The sequence below is a fragment of the Phyllostomus discolor genome, chromosome 7 (genome assembly GCF_004126475.2).
Source record: "Phyllostomus discolor isolate MPI-MPIP mPhyDis1 chromosome 7, mPhyDis1.pri.v3, whole genome shotgun sequence".
Classification (NCBI taxonomy): Eukaryota; Metazoa; Chordata; class Mammalia; order Chiroptera; family Phyllostomidae; genus Phyllostomus; species Phyllostomus discolor.
The window spans coordinates 76,285,955-76,305,539 of NC_040909.2; the positions used below are offsets into that span (position 1 = coordinate 76,285,955).

The 19,585-nt window shown below is 34.0% G+C and overlaps 1 protein-coding gene across 1 annotated transcript in view; it reads left to right on the top strand.

Moving 5' to 3' along the window:
* The window catches only part of PI15 (peptidase inhibitor 15), a 36,842-nt gene extending 17,733 nt beyond the window's left edge, over positions 1–19,109 (top strand). Inside the window, exons 3-6 of the mRNA XM_028518712.2 lie at positions 9,567–9,685; positions 10,671–10,803; positions 10,926–11,041; positions 14,354–19,109. Coding sequence (XP_028374513.1) covers positions 9,567–9,685; positions 10,671–10,803; positions 10,926–11,041; positions 14,354–14,489 — 504 coding nt within the window. The 3' untranslated portion in view covers positions 14,490–19,109. The remainder of the gene's footprint in view (positions 1–9,566; positions 9,686–10,670; positions 10,804–10,925; positions 11,042–14,353) is intronic.
* The last annotated feature ends 476 nt before the right edge of the window (positions 19,110–19,585 follow it).

Sequence of the window (19,585 nt, forward strand, 5' to 3'; positions counted from 1 at the left end):
ATGAAAAAATACAGAGATAGCAAATGCAGATCTCAATTTTACCAATAGATGTGATTGATGTAGTTCCCAAATTTCAGCGCTCCCTATTCTGTGCAGGATGGGTATGAGTCCTGCTTGGGGACAAAGAGGCAAGAAAAGGTACAAGACCTTCTGACTTACCCTGTATTTGGCATTAAAGGGACAGTCGATCATCTCTTTCACAGGGAGGCAGAGTGACCACTCTCTGTGTGGGTCCTGGCCAGTGCCCCACCAGGGTTTCCAGCATCTTCCTTCAGGAACATGGACACAGGCAAGTTCTCTAAAAGTAAACATCACAGAAAGTGGTTATTCCTCCTCCCTCACAACTGTCCTCTCCAAAGTTTTAATTGTGACTTTTGCACATAGAAACACCTAAAAAATGTAGGCATCAGTAGTAAGACATTGTCTTCCTCTCAAAATCTCTTAATCACAGTTAACAAAGAATGCTCATGTAAGATATTTTCCAGGCATAAACTTTCATTTTATCTTTTTAACATACACAATATTTTGTTTTTAAATATATGAATGAATATAAAGATAGGATTATATATGCTAAATTAATTACTTTTAAAATTCTTAACTGCCTTAAATATTTATAAAATTTTGAAAAGAAGTTTTATTGTCTCTGTGGTATGGAAAGGGCTAGAACTGAAGACATCATAGCCCAAAAGAACACAGATCTTCTTGGCTCTATACTGGGGCTACTCAAGTACATTAAATCATGAGAAGTTGAAGATGAAAGGTACCCTAGAGATGACCTCATTCCATCTTATTTTACAGACAAGTTAACTGGTGGAAAGACTAGCTGACATGGCCTCAGTCACAGATGATCTTAGCCATAGAATCAGGGTTAGAACATAAGATTTTTTATCATTAGGTCAGTGTTATTTGTTCCATGCTGTGTTCATATTTTATGAGAATGACAAGATTCTCATTAAGTGTTTTTTGAGTTGTTATTGGTCTGAGTGCACACTGTATTTCAATATGTAAATAATACTTAAATGTATTTTTTTTTCAAGTGACTACAGTTAGTTCAGCACTCTCCAGGGGGGAAAAAAGGGTTGATGCTATTACATCTGGGATTGCTTTTAGTTCAGTTATTTTGTATTTCAATGAACTGTAGCCCATATGTCATAAATCAATATTTTATTCAAAACATCAGAAGAATAACTAATAGATAAATTCCCTAACAGCCAAGCAAATGCTTTTTAAAGTTAATTTCAGTACTAAGATTCTATGATGTTCATTATACATTTATTTTTTGTTGTTGGTATACTTTACTCCAATTTTTACAAACAAAACAAAGAAGTTTGAAGTAATAATTCATAAAATTTCTGTCAAATAATTATTTTACTAAGCTAAGCAATTATGAAAAATGTAATACAATATTTTTTTCATAACTGTAAAATAGCATGATATCCAGTCAGAGAAAAAAACAAATACATAAATAGACACCAGCTCATAATATATTATAGAATGAGTTTTATCCATTTTTGATACTGTATTTAACATTGAACATTGATTATTTATTTATTAAAATGATATTTTGTGATATTTCACCACATTTAATCTAATCCACAAAATGGGTGAATTATAGTCTGGTTAACTAAAATTGGTTCTTGCTATAGCTCCTTGAGTAATTTTAGTTTGTGTATAGCCAAAGGAGATGTGCCATTGTCACCTTAGAATTACTCTAAATCTTTTCCAAATAATTCTGCTTTTATATAAACTTTGTGAGTTTATTTCAATGGAATTCTAGATTAGTGTATGTGAAATGGTCTTGTTTTTCCTCATTTAAAACAACTTCTGAGTAACTAACAAATCTTGGAGGGCAGCTGCTATGGCCCTCTAGGGTGAAAATGTTTCTTGAAGAGTTTATTTGTTATTTTATTTTCTCCTATTTTATTCCCCAGTACTAAATTAATTTCCTTTCATTTAAATACATTGTTATATTAAACAAATCTATGTCTCCCATTATTCTTGAGGAAAACTATACCTTTCCAGTGTTATGGCCAAGCAGTCCTATGAGTTTGCTTGAAAGCTTGTAATGTATTGTGAACTAAGGGCTTTAAAGGCTAATGCATGTGAGTCTTGCTTAGTTACCCACTCCTGGTGGAAGAGAAAATCACCAGAAAGATGATAAGGAAGATTATGAAAGTAGGGAACCCAGGATTAGTATAAGGACATCCATGTGCCTTCATATACAGAGTTTCATGTGAATTTGAGTAATTACAAAACTGTTACTTTTTTCTTTTGTTACATTATTTTATTGTATTTTATTCATTACCATTTATCCCCCCATGCTATCTTCCATCTCCACCCACGCCTCTGTCTCCTACAATCATCACATTGTTATTTCTTTTTTCATACAAGGTCTTACCTTCTAAAATATATTAGTATGCAAAACCTTAGGAGATCTAAGAAGGCAGAGAAGTAAGTGGAAGCTGCAGAAACTTCCTCCCAGGACCAATATGGAATTACAACTAAATTGTAGAGGAATCATCCTAAAAAACCAACTGAACCCTGCCTGGAGAAAAGCCTTATAGCCATGGACAGACAGAAGAAACCATAATGGGACCTGTAGGGAGTGTGGACAAGGTGTAAGAGGGCTGGCTGGGTTCCCATGGAAGGCAGCTGAAATTCCAGATGGATATTTAAGCAGCCAGGAGATTCATCCTGAAAAGTGTGTGGTCTCAAAACCAAGCTGGGCTCCAAGTCTACAGCACCAGAGCCTAAAAGGAACCCGGAAAACATCCAGCTATGAAAAACAGAAGGGTTTGTGTCTTCCAGGGAACAGTGGCTGGAGACTCAGAGAACTTCTTAAAGGGCCAGTGCACAGAATTTTGTTTGCAGCCACTTATCCTGGCATCCAGCAGAGGGAGGACAGAGTGAACCAGAGCCACTTGAGGAGAATCTGGGGTTGGTGTCTCTGGAGAGAAAACTGAAGGAAGATCTGTCAGGGTCCCTGTGCTGAGTCATTTCCAGTACTGCAGAAACCATCTTTCTCATGCTGCACTCTTCTCCAAATGGCCTCAGCCTGAGCAGAAGCAATAGCCCCGCCCATAGGAATTACTCTGCTCCACCCTGTGGAGTTTAAACTGTGCTGCTGATTACAGTTTAAGGTTATATAATTGATTATCTTAACAATTAAGGCAGATATCTGGGAGCACTTTGAGACTTTAGCTGAACCTCCCCAAGGCCTGGTGCCGACAAAAACCAGCCTTGGAGACCAGCCTGGTTCTTTCTGCATACAAATAGGCCCAGCAGAGGGAGCCAAACAATGTGGATTAGCGATTGCTCCAAACAGGTTGAGCAGGGCAAGTTACAAGCAACTTCTGAAAAAGGTGTACACCAGAATTTTTGCAGATCTACCTAATACATAGTAACAAATACAAAGAAGCAGCCAAAATGAGAAGACAAATATACAGACCCCAGATAAAAGAATGAGAGAATTTTCCAAGAAGAAATAGATGAAATGGAGGCAAACAATTGATCTGATAGTTTAGAGCAGGAGTGTCAAACCCATTTTCACCAGGAGCCACATCAGCCTTGTGGTTGCCTTCAAAGGGCCGAATGTAATTTCAGGACTGTATAAATGTAACTACTCTGTAACAATTAAGCGAGAGCTCAGTGCTGCTACCAGGTAGAAATAAGATGCTGGGCTGGATAAAACAAAGTGGAGGGCCAGATTTGGTCCACAGGCCTTGTGTTTGCCACCTGTGGTTTAGAGTAATGATTATAAGGATACTAAACAGTATAAAAAAATACATAGGAACCATAAAGAATGATGAGTCAGAAATAAAGAATGTGATATCTGAAATAAACAATACAATGGAAGGAATAGACTGTAGGTTAGATGAAGCAGATGATTGAATCAGTGATTTGGGAGATAAGGGGAAAAAACAGATAGGCAGAGCAGCAATAAGTAAAAACAAGAATTTAAAAAAAATGAGGAGAGCTTAAATATTTCGGACAACATGAAGCATAACAACACCTGCATCATGGAAGTATCAGAAAGAGAAGAGAGTGAGCAAAGTTTCAAGAACCTATTTAAAGAAATGATGAGTAAAAGCTTCCCTAATCAAGTGAAGGAAAAAGACACATAAGTTCAGGAAGCTCAGAGAGTCCTAAACAAGTTGTACCCCAAAAGGCCTACACCAAGACACATCATAATTAAATGGCAAAGCTTAAAGAAAGAGAGGCTCCTAAAAGCCACAAGAGAAAATCAGGTAACAAGAAGGGAGCTCCAATTAGACTTTCCTCTGAATTCTTAACAGAAACATTTCAGGCCAGAAGGAACTGGTGTGAAATATTCAAGGAGATGAAAAGCAAGGACTTACAACCAAGGCTTCTTTACCCAACAAGGCTATCATTTAAAGTCAAAGGAAAATAAGGAGCTTTCCAGACAAGAAAAAGATGAAGGGATTTGTTAACACCAAACCAGTACTGAAACAAGTGTTAAAGGGCTTGCTTTAAGAAGAATGGAGAAGAAAAAGAAAAAGAAAAAAAACCAGACAAAAACATTTTAACAATAAAATAGAACAAAATATGTATCCATAAAATAATCCCTAGAATGTAAGTGGCTTGAATGCTCCAACCAAAAGATATAGGGTAGCTGAACGGATAAGAAAACAATACCCATATATATGTTGCCTCCAAGAGACACATTGCAGATTGAAAGTCACACACAGACTAAAAGTAAAGGGATGAAAAAGATATTGCATGCAAATGGAAAAAGAAAAAAAAAAAGCTGGGATAGCAATACTTACATTTGACAAAATAGATTTTAAAACCAAGGCTATGGTGAGAGACAAAGAAGGGTGCTGCGTAATGATAAAGGGGACCCTCCTACAAGAGGCTATAACCCTAGTAAACATATACACAGTCAACATAGGAGCACCTATATATGTAAAGCAAGTCTTGGTGGACATAAAGGGAGAGCTCAACAAAAATATTGTCATAGTTGGGGATTTTAACAGCCTGTTGACTTCAATGGATAGATCTTTCAGACAGAAAATCTACAACGAGGCAGTGGTCTTGTATGACACACTGGATTAAGTGGATTTATTTGATGTCTTTAGAGCATTTTACCCCAATGCAGGAAAATATATATACCTTTCAAGTGCACATAGAGCATTATCTAGGATAGACCACAAATTTGGACACAAAACAAGTCTTAATAAATTTAAGAAGATTGAAATAATATGAAGTATCTTTAACCATAATGCTATGAAACCAGAAATCAATCACAAGAACAGTGAAAAACACACAAAGACATGGAAGCTAAATACCATGTTATTAAACAATGAATGGATCAACAATGAGATTAAGGAAAAAAATCAGGAGATACCTTGAAACAAATGAAAATGAAGACACAACAATCCAAAATCTGTGGGAAAATGGGAAAGCAATCCTAAGAGGAAAATTCTTGCATTGCAGGCCTATCTCAAAAAACAAGAAAAAGCTCAAATAAACAATCTAATTTGCACTTAAGGGAACCTGAAAAAGAACAACAAACAGCACAAAGTGAATAGAAGGAAGGAAATAATACAGATCAAAGCAGAAATAAATGATACGAAGACTGAAAAAAGATACAAAAGATCAATGAATCCAAGAGCTGATTCTTTGAAAAGATAAACGAGATTGACACACCTTTGACCATGCTCATCAAGAAAAAAAGAGAAGTAAAATCAGAAATGAAAGAGGAGGAATAACAACTGACACCAAGGAAATACAAAGGATTGTAAGGAAATGTTATGAATAACTGTATCTCAACAGACTGGACAACCTGAACAAAATGGATAAATTCCCAGAAACATAACAACCTTACAGAGTGAATCAGGAAGAAACAGAGAATCTGAATAGACAGATTCACCTAGTGAAATTGAAGCAGTAATAAAAATAACTACCAACGAACAAAAGCCCTGGACCAGATGGCTTCACAGGTGAATTTTACTAAACATTCCAAGAAGGACCAACACCTCTCCTTCTCAAGTACTTCATAAAATTTAAGAGGAATGATAGGCTCCAAACTCACTTACAAGGCCAGAATTATCCTAATTCCAAAACCAGATAAAGATACTACAAAGAAAGAAAATTATAGGCCAATATGCCTGATGAATGTAGATGCTAAAATCCTCAACAAAATATTAGCAAACCGACATATAGCAATGTATCAAAGAGGTCATGCAAGGTTGGTACAACATTCACAAATCAATAAATGTGATTCCCCATGTAAACAAAATGATATTTATGATAATATCAACAGATGCAGAAAAAGCATTTGGTAAAATCCAGCACCCATTTATGATAAAATTCTCAGCAAAGTGGGAATACAGGGAACATGCCTAAACATAATAAAAGCCATATATGACAAACCCACTGCTAGCATCATACTCAACAGGTAAAATCTACAATGTCCCCTTAACATCAGGAACAAGACAGGGATGTCTCCTTTCACCACTCGTATTTAACATAGTACTGGAAGTCCTAGCCACAGCAATCAGATAAGAATAAATAAAATAAAAGGCATCCAAATTGGAAAGGAAGACAAAAAATTCTCATTATTTGCAGATGACATGATACTGTATATACAGAATCCCAAAGATTCAACCAAGAAACTATTATAACTGACAAATGAATTCAGCAAAGTAGCAGGATACAAAATTAATGTCCAGAAATCAGTTGCACTTTTATATGCCAAAACAAATGAACAGAAATGGAAATTAAGAAAATAATCCCATTCACAATTACTTTAAAAAGAATAAACCTAACCAAAGACATAAAAGACTGTACTTGGAAAGTTGTAAGACACTGAAGAAAAAAATTGAAGAAGATACAAATAAGTGGAAGGATATACCATGTTCATGGATAGAAAGAATGAACATCATTAAAATGTACCCACTAACCTAAGCACTTTATAGATTCAACACAACTTTTATCAAGAGTCCAGTGACATATTTCACATAAATAAAACAAATATTTCAAAAATTTATATGTAACCACGAAAGGCCCCACATAGCAATAGAGATCCAGAGAAAGACTAACAAAGCTGGAGGAATCACACTACCTAATAACAAACTGTACTATAAGTCTGCAGTGACCAAAACAACATGGTACCAGCCTAGGAACAGACATATAGATCATTGAAGAGTATAGAGAGCCTAGAAATAAATCCACACCTTTATAGTCAATTAATAATTATCAGAGGAAGCAAGCACATATGATGGGCTAAAAATAGTTTATTCAATAAATGGTGTTGGGAAAATTGGACAGATATTGCAGAAAAATGAAATGGTCACATTTTTACACAATGCACAATAATAAATTCAAAACAAATAAAAACTTAAGTATTAGACCCAAAATCATAAAAATCATAGAAGAAAACATAAACTGCAAAATCTTGGACATTGCTCAGAGCAATATTTTATTTCATATATCTTCCCAGGCAAGGGAGACAAAAGAAAAAATAAACAAAAGGGACTCCATCCAACTAAAAAGCTTTTTCACAGCAAAGGAAATCATCAACAAAATAAAAAGACAACCCACAGAATGGAAGAACATCTGATAAGGGATTAATATCCAAAATATATAAAGAAGTTACAAAAACAACACCAAAAAACAAACAGCTACCCACCCCACCAAAATGAATGGGTAAAAGGCCTGAATAAACACTTCTCCAAAGAGGACACACAGATGGCCAATAGGCATATGAAAAGATGCTCAATGTCACTAATCATCAGAGAAATGTAAGTTAAAGCCACAATGACATATCATTCTCACACCTGTCAGAATGGCCACCATCAATAAATCAACAAATAACAAGTGCTGGCGAGGATGTGGAAAAAGGGAACCCTTTTGTACTGTTGAGGGGAATGCAGAATGTTGCAGCCACTGTGGAAAGCAGTATGGAAATAACCTCAAAAAATTAAAAATGGATCTGCCTTTGGACCCAGCAGTCCCACTTCTGGGAATATATCTGAAGGAACCCAAAACACTAATTCTAAAGAACATAAGCACCCCTTGTTAATTGTAGCATTATTTACGATTGCCAGGATATGGAAGCAGCCCACATGTCCATCAATAGATGAGTGGATAAAACAACTATGGTATATTTACACAATGGAATACTACTCTGCCATAAAAAATGTAAAGATGGACCTATAAGTCATCATACTAAGTGAAATAAGCTAGTCAGAGAAAGAAAAATACCATATGATTTCACTCATGTGGAATCTAGTGAACAAGTAAGATGGAAAACAGGTTGACAGTAACTGGGTGTGGGGAAGTGAGGGGTGGAGTTATTGAACAAAAACAACAAAGGACTAATGGACATGGACAACATGATTGCAGCGGGGAGGAGGGTATAAGGGGACTAAATGGTACTGGAGAAAAATACAATAAAGATTAAATAAAATATATGTATTAGAATCCACTGTCTAATCACAATTTGAACAATTTTTTCAGACATTATATAAATATTTATGTATTTTAGAAAATGATGTTATGGTTTGGAATTAAAATATAAAAATTAAAACCATTTTCCCAACAGATAAATACTTCACTAAATTATATGTTCATTAGGGTGAAGTTCTGAAAGCATTTTTTCCTATATTTATGTACCAGAATTATAATATTCTCTAATTTCTGTTTTGTACCTTTTAACTTGCTAGAAACTAGATGATTGGGTTAGTGTTACTTTATTATTGGCAGGCCCACAAATATTTAGAGATTGATTTCCCCATAGAGCTTCAGACATGGGAATATCAATCCATATGATAACTAATATAAATGTATACTAAATCTAAGATTCATTTAAATTTTTTGCCACAAAATTTTTATCTATGGAAAAGCTATATATTAATAACACCCTTGTCAATTAAATTGTTCAAGAACAATTGCTATTTATTTAAATCACAATGTAAAATATTTTTATGGCAGCCCCACACAACATAGTCAAGTTACTTTTTATCATAGTTTGTAGCAACATAAAAGGAATTCTCATATTATTATTAGTACCAAAGATTCAAATAATATAAAATATGAAGGATCCATGGGATATATTACATTATAACATAGCTTGAGCTTTGAAAGTTGCAGTATATTAAACATTATTAATTTTGATAAACTGAATAAATAATTTTGATATTAGTTTTGGAAATATATAGATAGCATGGCTCCTAGTTGCTCTGAAGGCGACCCCTAGGGAAATCAATTGACTTTGGTGAATTCAAATTTCAGTGTTCAGTATGAGGTGTCCCAGATCACATCTAGTTATGGTATTTTTGTTAACCTACCCTTTACTAAAACTGATTTCTAGACTTCTGATATAGGAGTACTATAAAAGCAAAAAAGTTTTTTGTGGCACAATCATATTACATTATAGAACTTTAAGTATCAATGGTCTGAACTTGCTTTCTTTCAGTGAAAACAGTCTCAGAAGTCAGAATTCAAAGAACTTTAGTAAACAGTAGCACCATTTCTTTCTTCTTACTTTTACTTTCTTACTAGTAAACCTGGTAAAACTGAAGGCTTTTTCCCCTTCACAGGTTTGGGATGAAAATCTCGCAAAATCTGCCGAGGCTTGGGCAGCTACTTGCATTTGGGACCATGGACCTTCTTACTTACTGAGATTTTTTGGCCAAAATTTATCTGTGAGAACTGGAAGGTAGGAAGCAGTTTTACTGACACCATTCATCCACACAACTTTATTAGATTCCAAAGGGGAGTGATACACATTTCAAGTAATATCGACAACTATTTATTGAGGGCTTACTATGTGCCAAACATGGATGCTTGACCAATGACTAATTTAGATGTTTTCAAGGAGCATTTAACTGGTTAAAAGGGCCTAAGAAGATCAGTTCCTTCTTTGACCCTTGAGGCAGCTTCCTTAAGCCTGTGTTCTTCACTTACTTGCCAGAATCTTTGAAAGGATCAGGCATGTGCTATACCCTGTATCCCTTCTCTTCTACCTTAAAACACAACCTTTGACTGCGACAGAAACCAATCTTGTGTGTCTGCAACTTTCCCATGGTTTCATATATCTGCATGTGTGTTCTACAAATTATGCATATTTGCATGTATATGTGTATACACATACACACATACATATGCAAGTATATGCAACTATGGGAAAGCTTTTCCCATCGATGGGATAATTTTCCTTGCACTGTGGAGTGTTATCATCCAATTCCAAAGACCCATTCTCTTCCATCTTGGGGAGGAAATCAGGTGTGCTATTATTAAAATTAAAGTGATATAAGCCTAAGAAAAAAAGCACACTGAGTTCCAGTATTGCAAAAACTTTTATATATCAATTCTTAATTGTGTATAATATTCTGATGAAAGAAATTTTTGACATAGATAAAACAAGGTAAAGATGATGATTCCTGATATATTTGCATGTCTGCTTTTGAAATGACCAGACATATACTTACACAAATACAGGATCACTTGCTCCAGCCCTGGGCATTTTTATGTTGGCCCTATTTGAAGGAATAGAGGATTCTATGAGGTGGTGATAGTAATTGTGAGGGGTGCGTATACTCTTGATTCAGCATGAATAATATGCAAAATGCACAAGACTCATATTAACTTTCAACTTGAGTCTACCTGTGCCCTAAGTATTTTTTGTTTCTCTTGATACCTAGATACCGCTCTATTCTGCAGCTGGTCAAGCCATGGTATGATGAAGTGAAAGACTATGCTTTTCCGTATCCCCAGGACTGCAACCCCAGATGTCCTATGAGATGTTTTGGCCCAATGTGTACACATTATACACAGGTTATATCGATTGTCTCTTTTATTTTGGGTTCATACTTTTAAAAAATGGTCTTAACTGTTTTGGTGAACATGCATTTTCTTAGCTCTGACTTCAGTAATGGCATACTGCTTTATTTTCGCAGATGGTTTGGGCCACCTCCAATCGGATAGGATGTGCAATTCATACTTGCCAAAACATGAATGTGTGGGGAGCTGTGTGGCGACGTGCAGTGTACTTGGTATGCAACTATGCCCCAAAGTAAGTTCCAGGTGGCATACTACTTACTTGAACCTTTCATGATGATAAACACCTTCGGCATTTTAATATGACTAGGACTTAACTAAAATGGCTTCTAATCTTGAATCCTCAATTATTCCCATGTACCTAAAACATAATGAGCTGAAGATTTCTTTTAAGGACGAAAGGGATTCTGGCCTAAAATTGGTGGCAAAATATTCTGAGTATGGACATTAACTAAATTCTTCTTGCTACCTTTCCTTTGTTATGGTAATTGTAAAATGAATTTTGTATTTCCAGGCTTTTGATAGCTACATAAAAAGACATTGGAACACAATCTTCTAGGGAATTTCCACCACAAAATTTCCACCTCAGTGCTGGAATGTTGACTTACCTTTTCAACAGGAAAACAAAACAAGCCTTTCTTCCTTCCTTGTTTTAAGAATAAAATTTAAAATTATATTTTATTAATTCCATAAATGGTTAAGGAGGCATTCAGTATCACAAGGGGAAATTTACAAGCTATGACTTCTTTTTAAACTGAGGCTTTGTCATGATTTAAATTTCATATTAAAAGTATTCAGTAATTTCATCCTCTGGCTTATGTAAAAAGTATTGTGAAAGTTGATTAAAGATTCTAAAATATGACTATATCTACCAACTTTTTTTATAATAAATAAGCATGTGTTAACATTTGATAAAATGCCTTTTTGATAACAATAACTCTTCAGATGATAAAAGAGACCACTATTTATTCATGAGTCTGTTCCCATTTGGAGTAAATACCAAAATGTGCAAAGGATTTATGATACTCTTGGTGTTTTTCAAAGTAAGTCCCAAACAAAGATTTTCTCCAGTGTTGCCAGTGTGGAAGGGGAATGAGAACTGCATTACTCATTTATGTAGTAGTACATCAGTGATTTTGCAAAGTTAGAAAAATAGCAATTTCCCCGATGGACCCCCCTTCACAATTTTTAGAACAATGAGATTTGGAAAATAAAATGTGTCTGTTTCATGAAAAGCATTCAACTGTGCATTTATTTGATATTTTCACTCTCACTCTTTATATTTTCCTGTTAAGCTTTTACCTTTCTTTGTGACATAAATAGGCCAAGTAGGCCCCAAATGATGAAAGAGATTTTTATTTCATTCATTTAATTTTTCTGGTTTTGGCTAATGACTAGAATTTCTTTTTTTTTTTTTAAAGATTTTATTTATTTATTTTTAGAGAGGGAAGGGAGGGAGGGAGGGAGAGAGAGAGAGAGAGAGAGAGAGAGAGAGAGAGAAAGAAACATCAATGTGTGGTTGCTGGGGGTTATGGCCTGCAACCTGCAACCCAGGAATGTACCCTGGCTGGGAATCGAACCTGGGACACTTTGGTTCTCAGCCCGTGCTCAATCCACTGAGCTATGCCAGCCAGGGCTTAGAATTTCTAATACTATGGATGAAAGATTTGATTGTTTTATGGTTCCAAGAGATTAAGATATTGTGTTTACATGCTACATTTGTTGTAACGAAAACATTATTTTGAAACTTAGGCCATGAAGAAACTTTTAAAATTCTGACATGTGAATATGATTCTTCTGATGTCAGTATGAAGTTATCTCAAGCCTAATGTTTTTCAGGGGAAAAAATAGGAGAGAGGGAGAAAGACACAGAGAGATAGGGAGGGAGAATTTAATTACATGGACTAGGACAAAAATAAAAGAATAAATAATAAGTTTATTAATTGACTGATTTACTATTTAATATAATTATTTTCTATTAAATAAATCTGTGATTTATGTAAAAGTTTATTATATATAATTTTTACATATCATAAAATTATATTTCTAAATTTATGTTAGCAAAAATATGTGCTTTATAACTTCATAAAGTAATATAGAATACATAGAAAAATATATGTTTAAAGTAGCAGAGACTTGCTAAAGATAGATGTAGCTTTGGATAAAGATACATAAGGAAATAAATTTTGAATATAGCATGGGAGAGATTAGGAAAAATGAATGAGCTACACTCATAAGAGAATGGGCCCCTCTAACATTTCTTAGCAAGCTTGTGACATTATCAAAATTATGCTTGAGGAAGCTTATCTGGGGGGTCAGAGTGTAGAACAAAGGGGATAGAGTGGACAGTCCTGGAATCTCACTTCATTTTGTAACATGAATAATCAGCATGGTTTTGCTGTTTATAGTAAGTACTTTATGGATTAAAGTGTGAATTTTTAACTGACTGATTTAAGCAGATAGCTTCATGTCCTATAGATACATTCTGAGCCGCTGCTTGGTCATACTCAGGTCTTAAAGAAGATTGCAACCACCTGTCTCATATTCTTCCCTCTTACCTACTGTTGTCTCACATACTACCTTGACTTTTTATTATTAACAGCCAAATTGTCTCCTGACATTCAATTTCTTTCACATTGTTGGCTATGTTGTTATTTTCTAGTACTCTAGTTGCCAATCACCAGGCCATGGAAAATATATTCATTACTTTCTCTTTTATGATTAAAGGAGCTAAATAACAGTAAGGCATTGTGGCTGTTTTCTACTCTCATATAATGAATTGATTTCTGATTTTGACCATGGTCACCAATATAGATAAAGAAAAACATTAAGAACATAAAGTAATTCAGTTAAATGTGTTCATTATCAAAAAATGAATAGCATTACTAAAAAAAGGCTATAATTGTACATATGGGAAAAGGTGTTGAAATCACCTTTAACTTCTATGAGGATGGAGTTTTCCAGAATTCATTTTATAATGAGAATCTACAATATTTTACAACTTTATAAACAAATCTTGTGAACATTTATAACTATGTTTTGTACTTATGACAACTTCCTGCTTATTTCACCATTTCTAAGCATCCCAGGAAGTACTATGTGTGTGCACACACATGTGCACTTCCATATGTACACACATATGTACACAGTGCATATGATTTTACTCTCCTTATAATGTCACCAGTGTGATTGTTTTCAAGTGCATGTGGCCCATGCACTCTAGGTGACAGCTGCAGGACAGAGACCAGCATGGCAACTGGCAGGGGCCGGGTAATGGCTGATGTTGCCGTTCATTGTAGTGAGTCACTTGTCATCTATAAATTCAAACATTGTTAACTCAGAGAGGAAATACTTAAAAGTAAGATATATAGAATAAGTTACTGTATAAATAAGAAATAGACATAACTTTCAGTGCCTTTCAAAAATGAAAACTTCTCAAAAAGATCATCACATGTCAATACATGTGATCATGAGCTTAAGGACTATCAAAATTTTTTTAAATGACTTGGTAACATTAATGTTACCTTCTTTTTCTTTTTCTTTACAGGGGCAATTGGATTGGAGAAGCACCATATAAAGTAGGGGTACCATGTTCAGCCTGTCCTCCAAGTTATGGGGGATCTTGTACTGACAACCTTTGTTTTCCAGGAGTAACGTCAAACTACCTATACTGGTTTAAATAAGCTTATCTATTCCTCCAGGACACAGAATGGTTTCTGTGAATCATAGGTCTATATATATATTGAGTTTTGCACATATTATATATATTTTATAATAATCTTGTTTTCCTTTTAATATTCATTGTATAAACTAGTGTTTGCCTAGTATGTTGGTTTGACCTTTTAAGGTCATCAAAACATCCATTTCTATTTTCTGACCTCTAAGCATAAATTAAAATATTTTATATGTAGTATTGACATAATTGAGTCATCCAATTCTAAAACTTGTTTCCCCCAAAAGAATTATGTTATGTTCGTAAAGAATAAAAACTATATGTGACCTGTAAGATATGTGTGTGTGCATACACACATATATATGCACACACACATATATACATATATATGTATATATAGAGAGATACATGCACACACAAATGTAATAGATGATGTAACACATAGATAATAATATCATTTAGTAGTTAACTTGTGGGAAATTAAAAATGTTCTATTCCAAATATATGTGAGGTGGTGGGACATCTCAGCATCCACCTCTATAACAACCACAAAATGATAGTTTGCAAAATTACCTTCAGTGGCATCTGGATATAATAATTTAATTAAGCAACTACAAATTTCATTCTGGAGACATTTCATCTTATTTGGGTCCACAAAAGGATGTGCTCAAACTTATGAAAGTTTCACATCATGCCTTTTGCTTAAGCTCTTCTGTTGAGTCAATAGTCTTGTGCTGAGTGCTTACCACATGCAAGGCACTCTGCTATTTATGCTCTGATAATGCAAAGTCACTGAGATATGATTCCTGCCTTCAAGAAGCTCGCAAAATATTCAGGAAATAATACAGCCTAATGACTTTGCTGTAAAAATTATTTTTTAACATATTAATTTTCACGTTGCCTTAAGGAAGTGAATGAAACGATGTTTACCTGTAGGTTGAATAGGTGATAAGTCACACTGTGTAAAATATAAGGCTTTTGATTAGCATGGAATTTTACCTACAGTGCTTGGAACCAAAAGAGGTAGGGAAGAATTAAAACTTCCCAGAATTACTGGATTAGAGTAGATAGTTGCGACATTGGAAGGCAGAAACCAAGACTCTTAAGAAAACTGAAGAGGCCAACAGAAGTAAGATTTAGGAGACAGGTATGAAAGTCACAGGAACAGGATTATTGTAGAAAAACACCAGGTTCATAGCTTTGGGCCTACACTGAGGGTCTAGTGTATCTCGAAGCCTGTTCACTAGGAGGCACAGTATGCCCGAAAGAAACACCCAGGTGCCCAAAACACCTCCATTTCTCATTGTTTTTATTTGGTGAGAAGCAATGTGATCATCATGGATCTTTGTGCCTTATCTGCAAGGCCCTGAGTACACACCACAGACAGTTATGATTTATTTGTCAAATAGCCCTTTTCAGATGACTTTCTGTGGACTAATCACCAAATTTTATTACTATATCTAGTAGAAGAATATGTTCCAGTTATCAATTAAGTTTGATTGTAGAAGTCAAATCAAAGTCAGTATGAAAATTCCACTCATGAAAATATGGAAATTTCTCATTTAAGAAATTAGTTGCAGAGAGAACTCAATTATCTGGATCAAGACACTTAACACAATATACTCTGTGTGTTTGTGTGTGTGCGTGAGAGAGAGAGAGAGACAGAGAGAGAGAGATTGATTGATTTGGGTTATGTAATATTGCAATACTTCCATAGAATTACAGAATATGTAAAAATGGCTAGATCCAGAATGCAACTAACAGAAGGAAGCTACTTGTTTAAAATTCCCTGCACAATTGCCATTTCTTAAGACAAAAACATTGAAAGACTATAGGTAGTTAATGAAATCCATTCAACGGGGGAGAAATCCGCCATTTGGAGTTTTAGTTTACATGATAACAAAAAATTGTCGCAATTCCATTTACAAACTAGATATGGTGACCAAATGTTTTGATATCATACTACTCTGCTTCTGTGCATACATATATAGATATTATTAAAAATAAATATTTTGGAGACACAAATGAAAAAAAGAAAATAATTATATGATTCATGCTCCAATCCAAATTTTATATAACATATAGTAGGCAATTGGAGAGATCTCATTAGTAGGATATTTGCTTGATTTATGTAGAAAGTATCTCCATTGTTGATTTTGCTATACTAGGTCCACAGAAGTAGAAAAGAACTAGTACACCAAAAATGACTATTCTTGCTGGTTTACTTTTGTGGCTTGGTTTCTCACTTCTAAAAATAAATAATAACATTTGCTACATATTTCACAGAAGTTCCTAAAAAGGTAAAATTACCATACTAATAGAATTTATAAATATTTAAATTTTTATCAATGTGAAACTTTTATTTAAGATAGAATTAAGTTTTTCATGAGCATTTCCTCAGCAGAAACTTTAATTCTTTATATTTATCTCATCTTCTTATATAGTAACTATAATGTAATAAATGTTTATATGAATGGATTTTTAGAATTAACTAAAAAGCCTAGAACTGCAACAATTCAGAGGAATCCCACCTTTCTATGTTTCATTAAGATCAAATGTCTTCAATACAAAGCTTTGAATGCATCAAAAATCCAGATGAATCATCAAACATATCAGATTAAGACTAGGGTTTACACACAGAATTTATACAAGAGTCCATTCCAAATCACAACTAGAACTGTAAATTTATTTATAATTTAACAACTCAGCTGAAATATATAATGGGTATATTTGTTACTCTATCTGTACTTTTTAAAGTTGGTCATATGATGTGGCCATGTGAAATGTTTTATTTCCCAGGCTAAAGCAAATGACAGTTTACTAGTATCAACACGGTGTTTCATATTTTTATGGCATGCAACAATGGTGCTAGGATAACTATTTCTCACTGTAATTCCCAGAGACAGAAAGGGTCTGGGGATAAGCTATTTCATAAGAGCAGCTTGGAATAGTCAGTACTGGGTTTTCGTTTCCAACGGTTTCTTTCAAAAGATAGTAATTGGCATACATATTCCACAGCATGGATCCTCTCTGTGGTATAGATTTTGCATGCTACCCTTTTTCCAGTAGAAGAGTAAAAATAAAATCTGTCACAATATAGATTTTTTGACTTTCACGTCATCAAAAGATTGGGGAAATTATAATTCTTACTGTTAAACTGATGGATTTCTTTATAGAATTGTATTTGAACTGTATAGGCATAGTCTTAATGTTCCTGGTTATGACAGATAAACTTGCTTTGATTTTTTAATTAAAAATTTTATTTTATTTTATTTTTTACTTTTTTATTGTTGTTCAGGTACAGTTGTATGCACTAATGAGAAAACATATGAATTGTTTCAATTCAAATACTCTGAGTAAATCATATTGGTTGAGCTTGCTTTGGCCATTTGATCCTAAAAGGTACAGTTGTCTCCATTTAAACTGTTTTTTTTAAAGGTGGCAGAAGCAATTATTATTATCTTTTTTGCTTCTGTTCAGTTTAAGTATCGTCACTTCTCTGGACCATCAGATCACCCTTACCTACTTCATTTGACAGTAAGATAATACTCACTCGAAGCCATGGAAACATTCATTTGAAAGCTCTAGGTGGTTTAGCACAGAGTTGACCAAATGGCTAGAGCAAGCTCAACCAATACGATTTCTAAGTATTTGAATTCAAACAATATATATGTTTTCTTATTAATGCATGCTTATGTTAAATCAAATTGTAACATCTACCTAAGAAAATCTCATATACATTTAGGCCAATTTAAGTGTTTTGTGTTCATATCTGGCTTATTTTATGAATGCATAAGCTAAATACATAATTTGAATGTGTCCATGAAGGAAAACTAATGCTTAGCCTGAGGTTAATGATCTCCATCTGCCCCGTATAGAAATTTTCCCTAGATTGGGCAGTATCACAGGATGAAATTCTTGACATGAATGGAAGCCTTTATCTACCAAAGCATTTAAGGAGAGTAAAGTTAGATTTCTATCAGTGTAACATTCTCTTTGCTTATATATGCTTTTAAAAATATTGTAATTATAATTATGGGGAAAGACATATTTAAACACATGCGAAATGATTTTTCAAGACTGTGTCATGGTATAACTTTGACTTATGAGAGAGCAATAAAAAACTTAGAAAGTTTAATAATTAACTGATTAATGGTGCTGAAAACACATTACAACCACCAAAATTGCAACAATTTTGAGGTTTCTTCGCAATTAAAGTTTTTATTAAATGTGAACTATCATCTGTTTTGGTGCTAAATGTATGGTGCTAAAAGATTTGTTAGTGTTAATAGCTTTAGTAATGCTGTAATGCTCTTTTCAGTCATTGTTAAAAGTTATCCATTACATTCCTGATTCAGAAATAGTAATAAAATCCTGTTAATCTTAACCAGAAACAGTCCAGTGAATTCCATTTTTAATAAAACTGTCCAAAATTACTTAGGTGTTACTGAATTTAAAAATATACATATTTTTAGAAATTACCAATTTTCTTTTAAGGCGTTTTTAGCTTTGCAGAATCCAAATTCAATCATCTAAAGGTTGGATAACACCTACACCAACATGCTACGGGCACTGGCGCCCTCTGGTGGTTGTAAAAGCAAATTATTGATGGCTAGTTGGCCTCAAAAAAGCCTTTTCTCCTGTTCAATAAAAATTTAAGTTGCACAATTTTTAAATTCTCAAATAATTTCTAAGTCTGACAGCTTTACTCTTTTGACATGCTTTTCTAAGGATATAAGAGATATATTTTTGTATTTACTTTCCTAAATAATGTTTTTCATGATTTTCCAGTTCTGAGGTGCTTATTAGTGTTATTTTTTTCACTAGGCATTATCAAAATATTTTTCATTTGGTTTACACTATAAATATAATTAGAATTAGAATTAGCAAGCATAATTGTGTGTGTTTCACTTTCAGAAGCAATAATTTATTTTTATTTTGCAGAGTACATAAAACAAAAAGGAGATAGGTTAAAATAATTAATTTCATATAGAAAAGGATTACTTCTCTACCTTCACTTGTTGGTCTATAACATGATAATATTCTTTGATCACACTATTGAGCTAATGATAAAATTTTCTTATTTCATTCAAAATCATTTTAGCC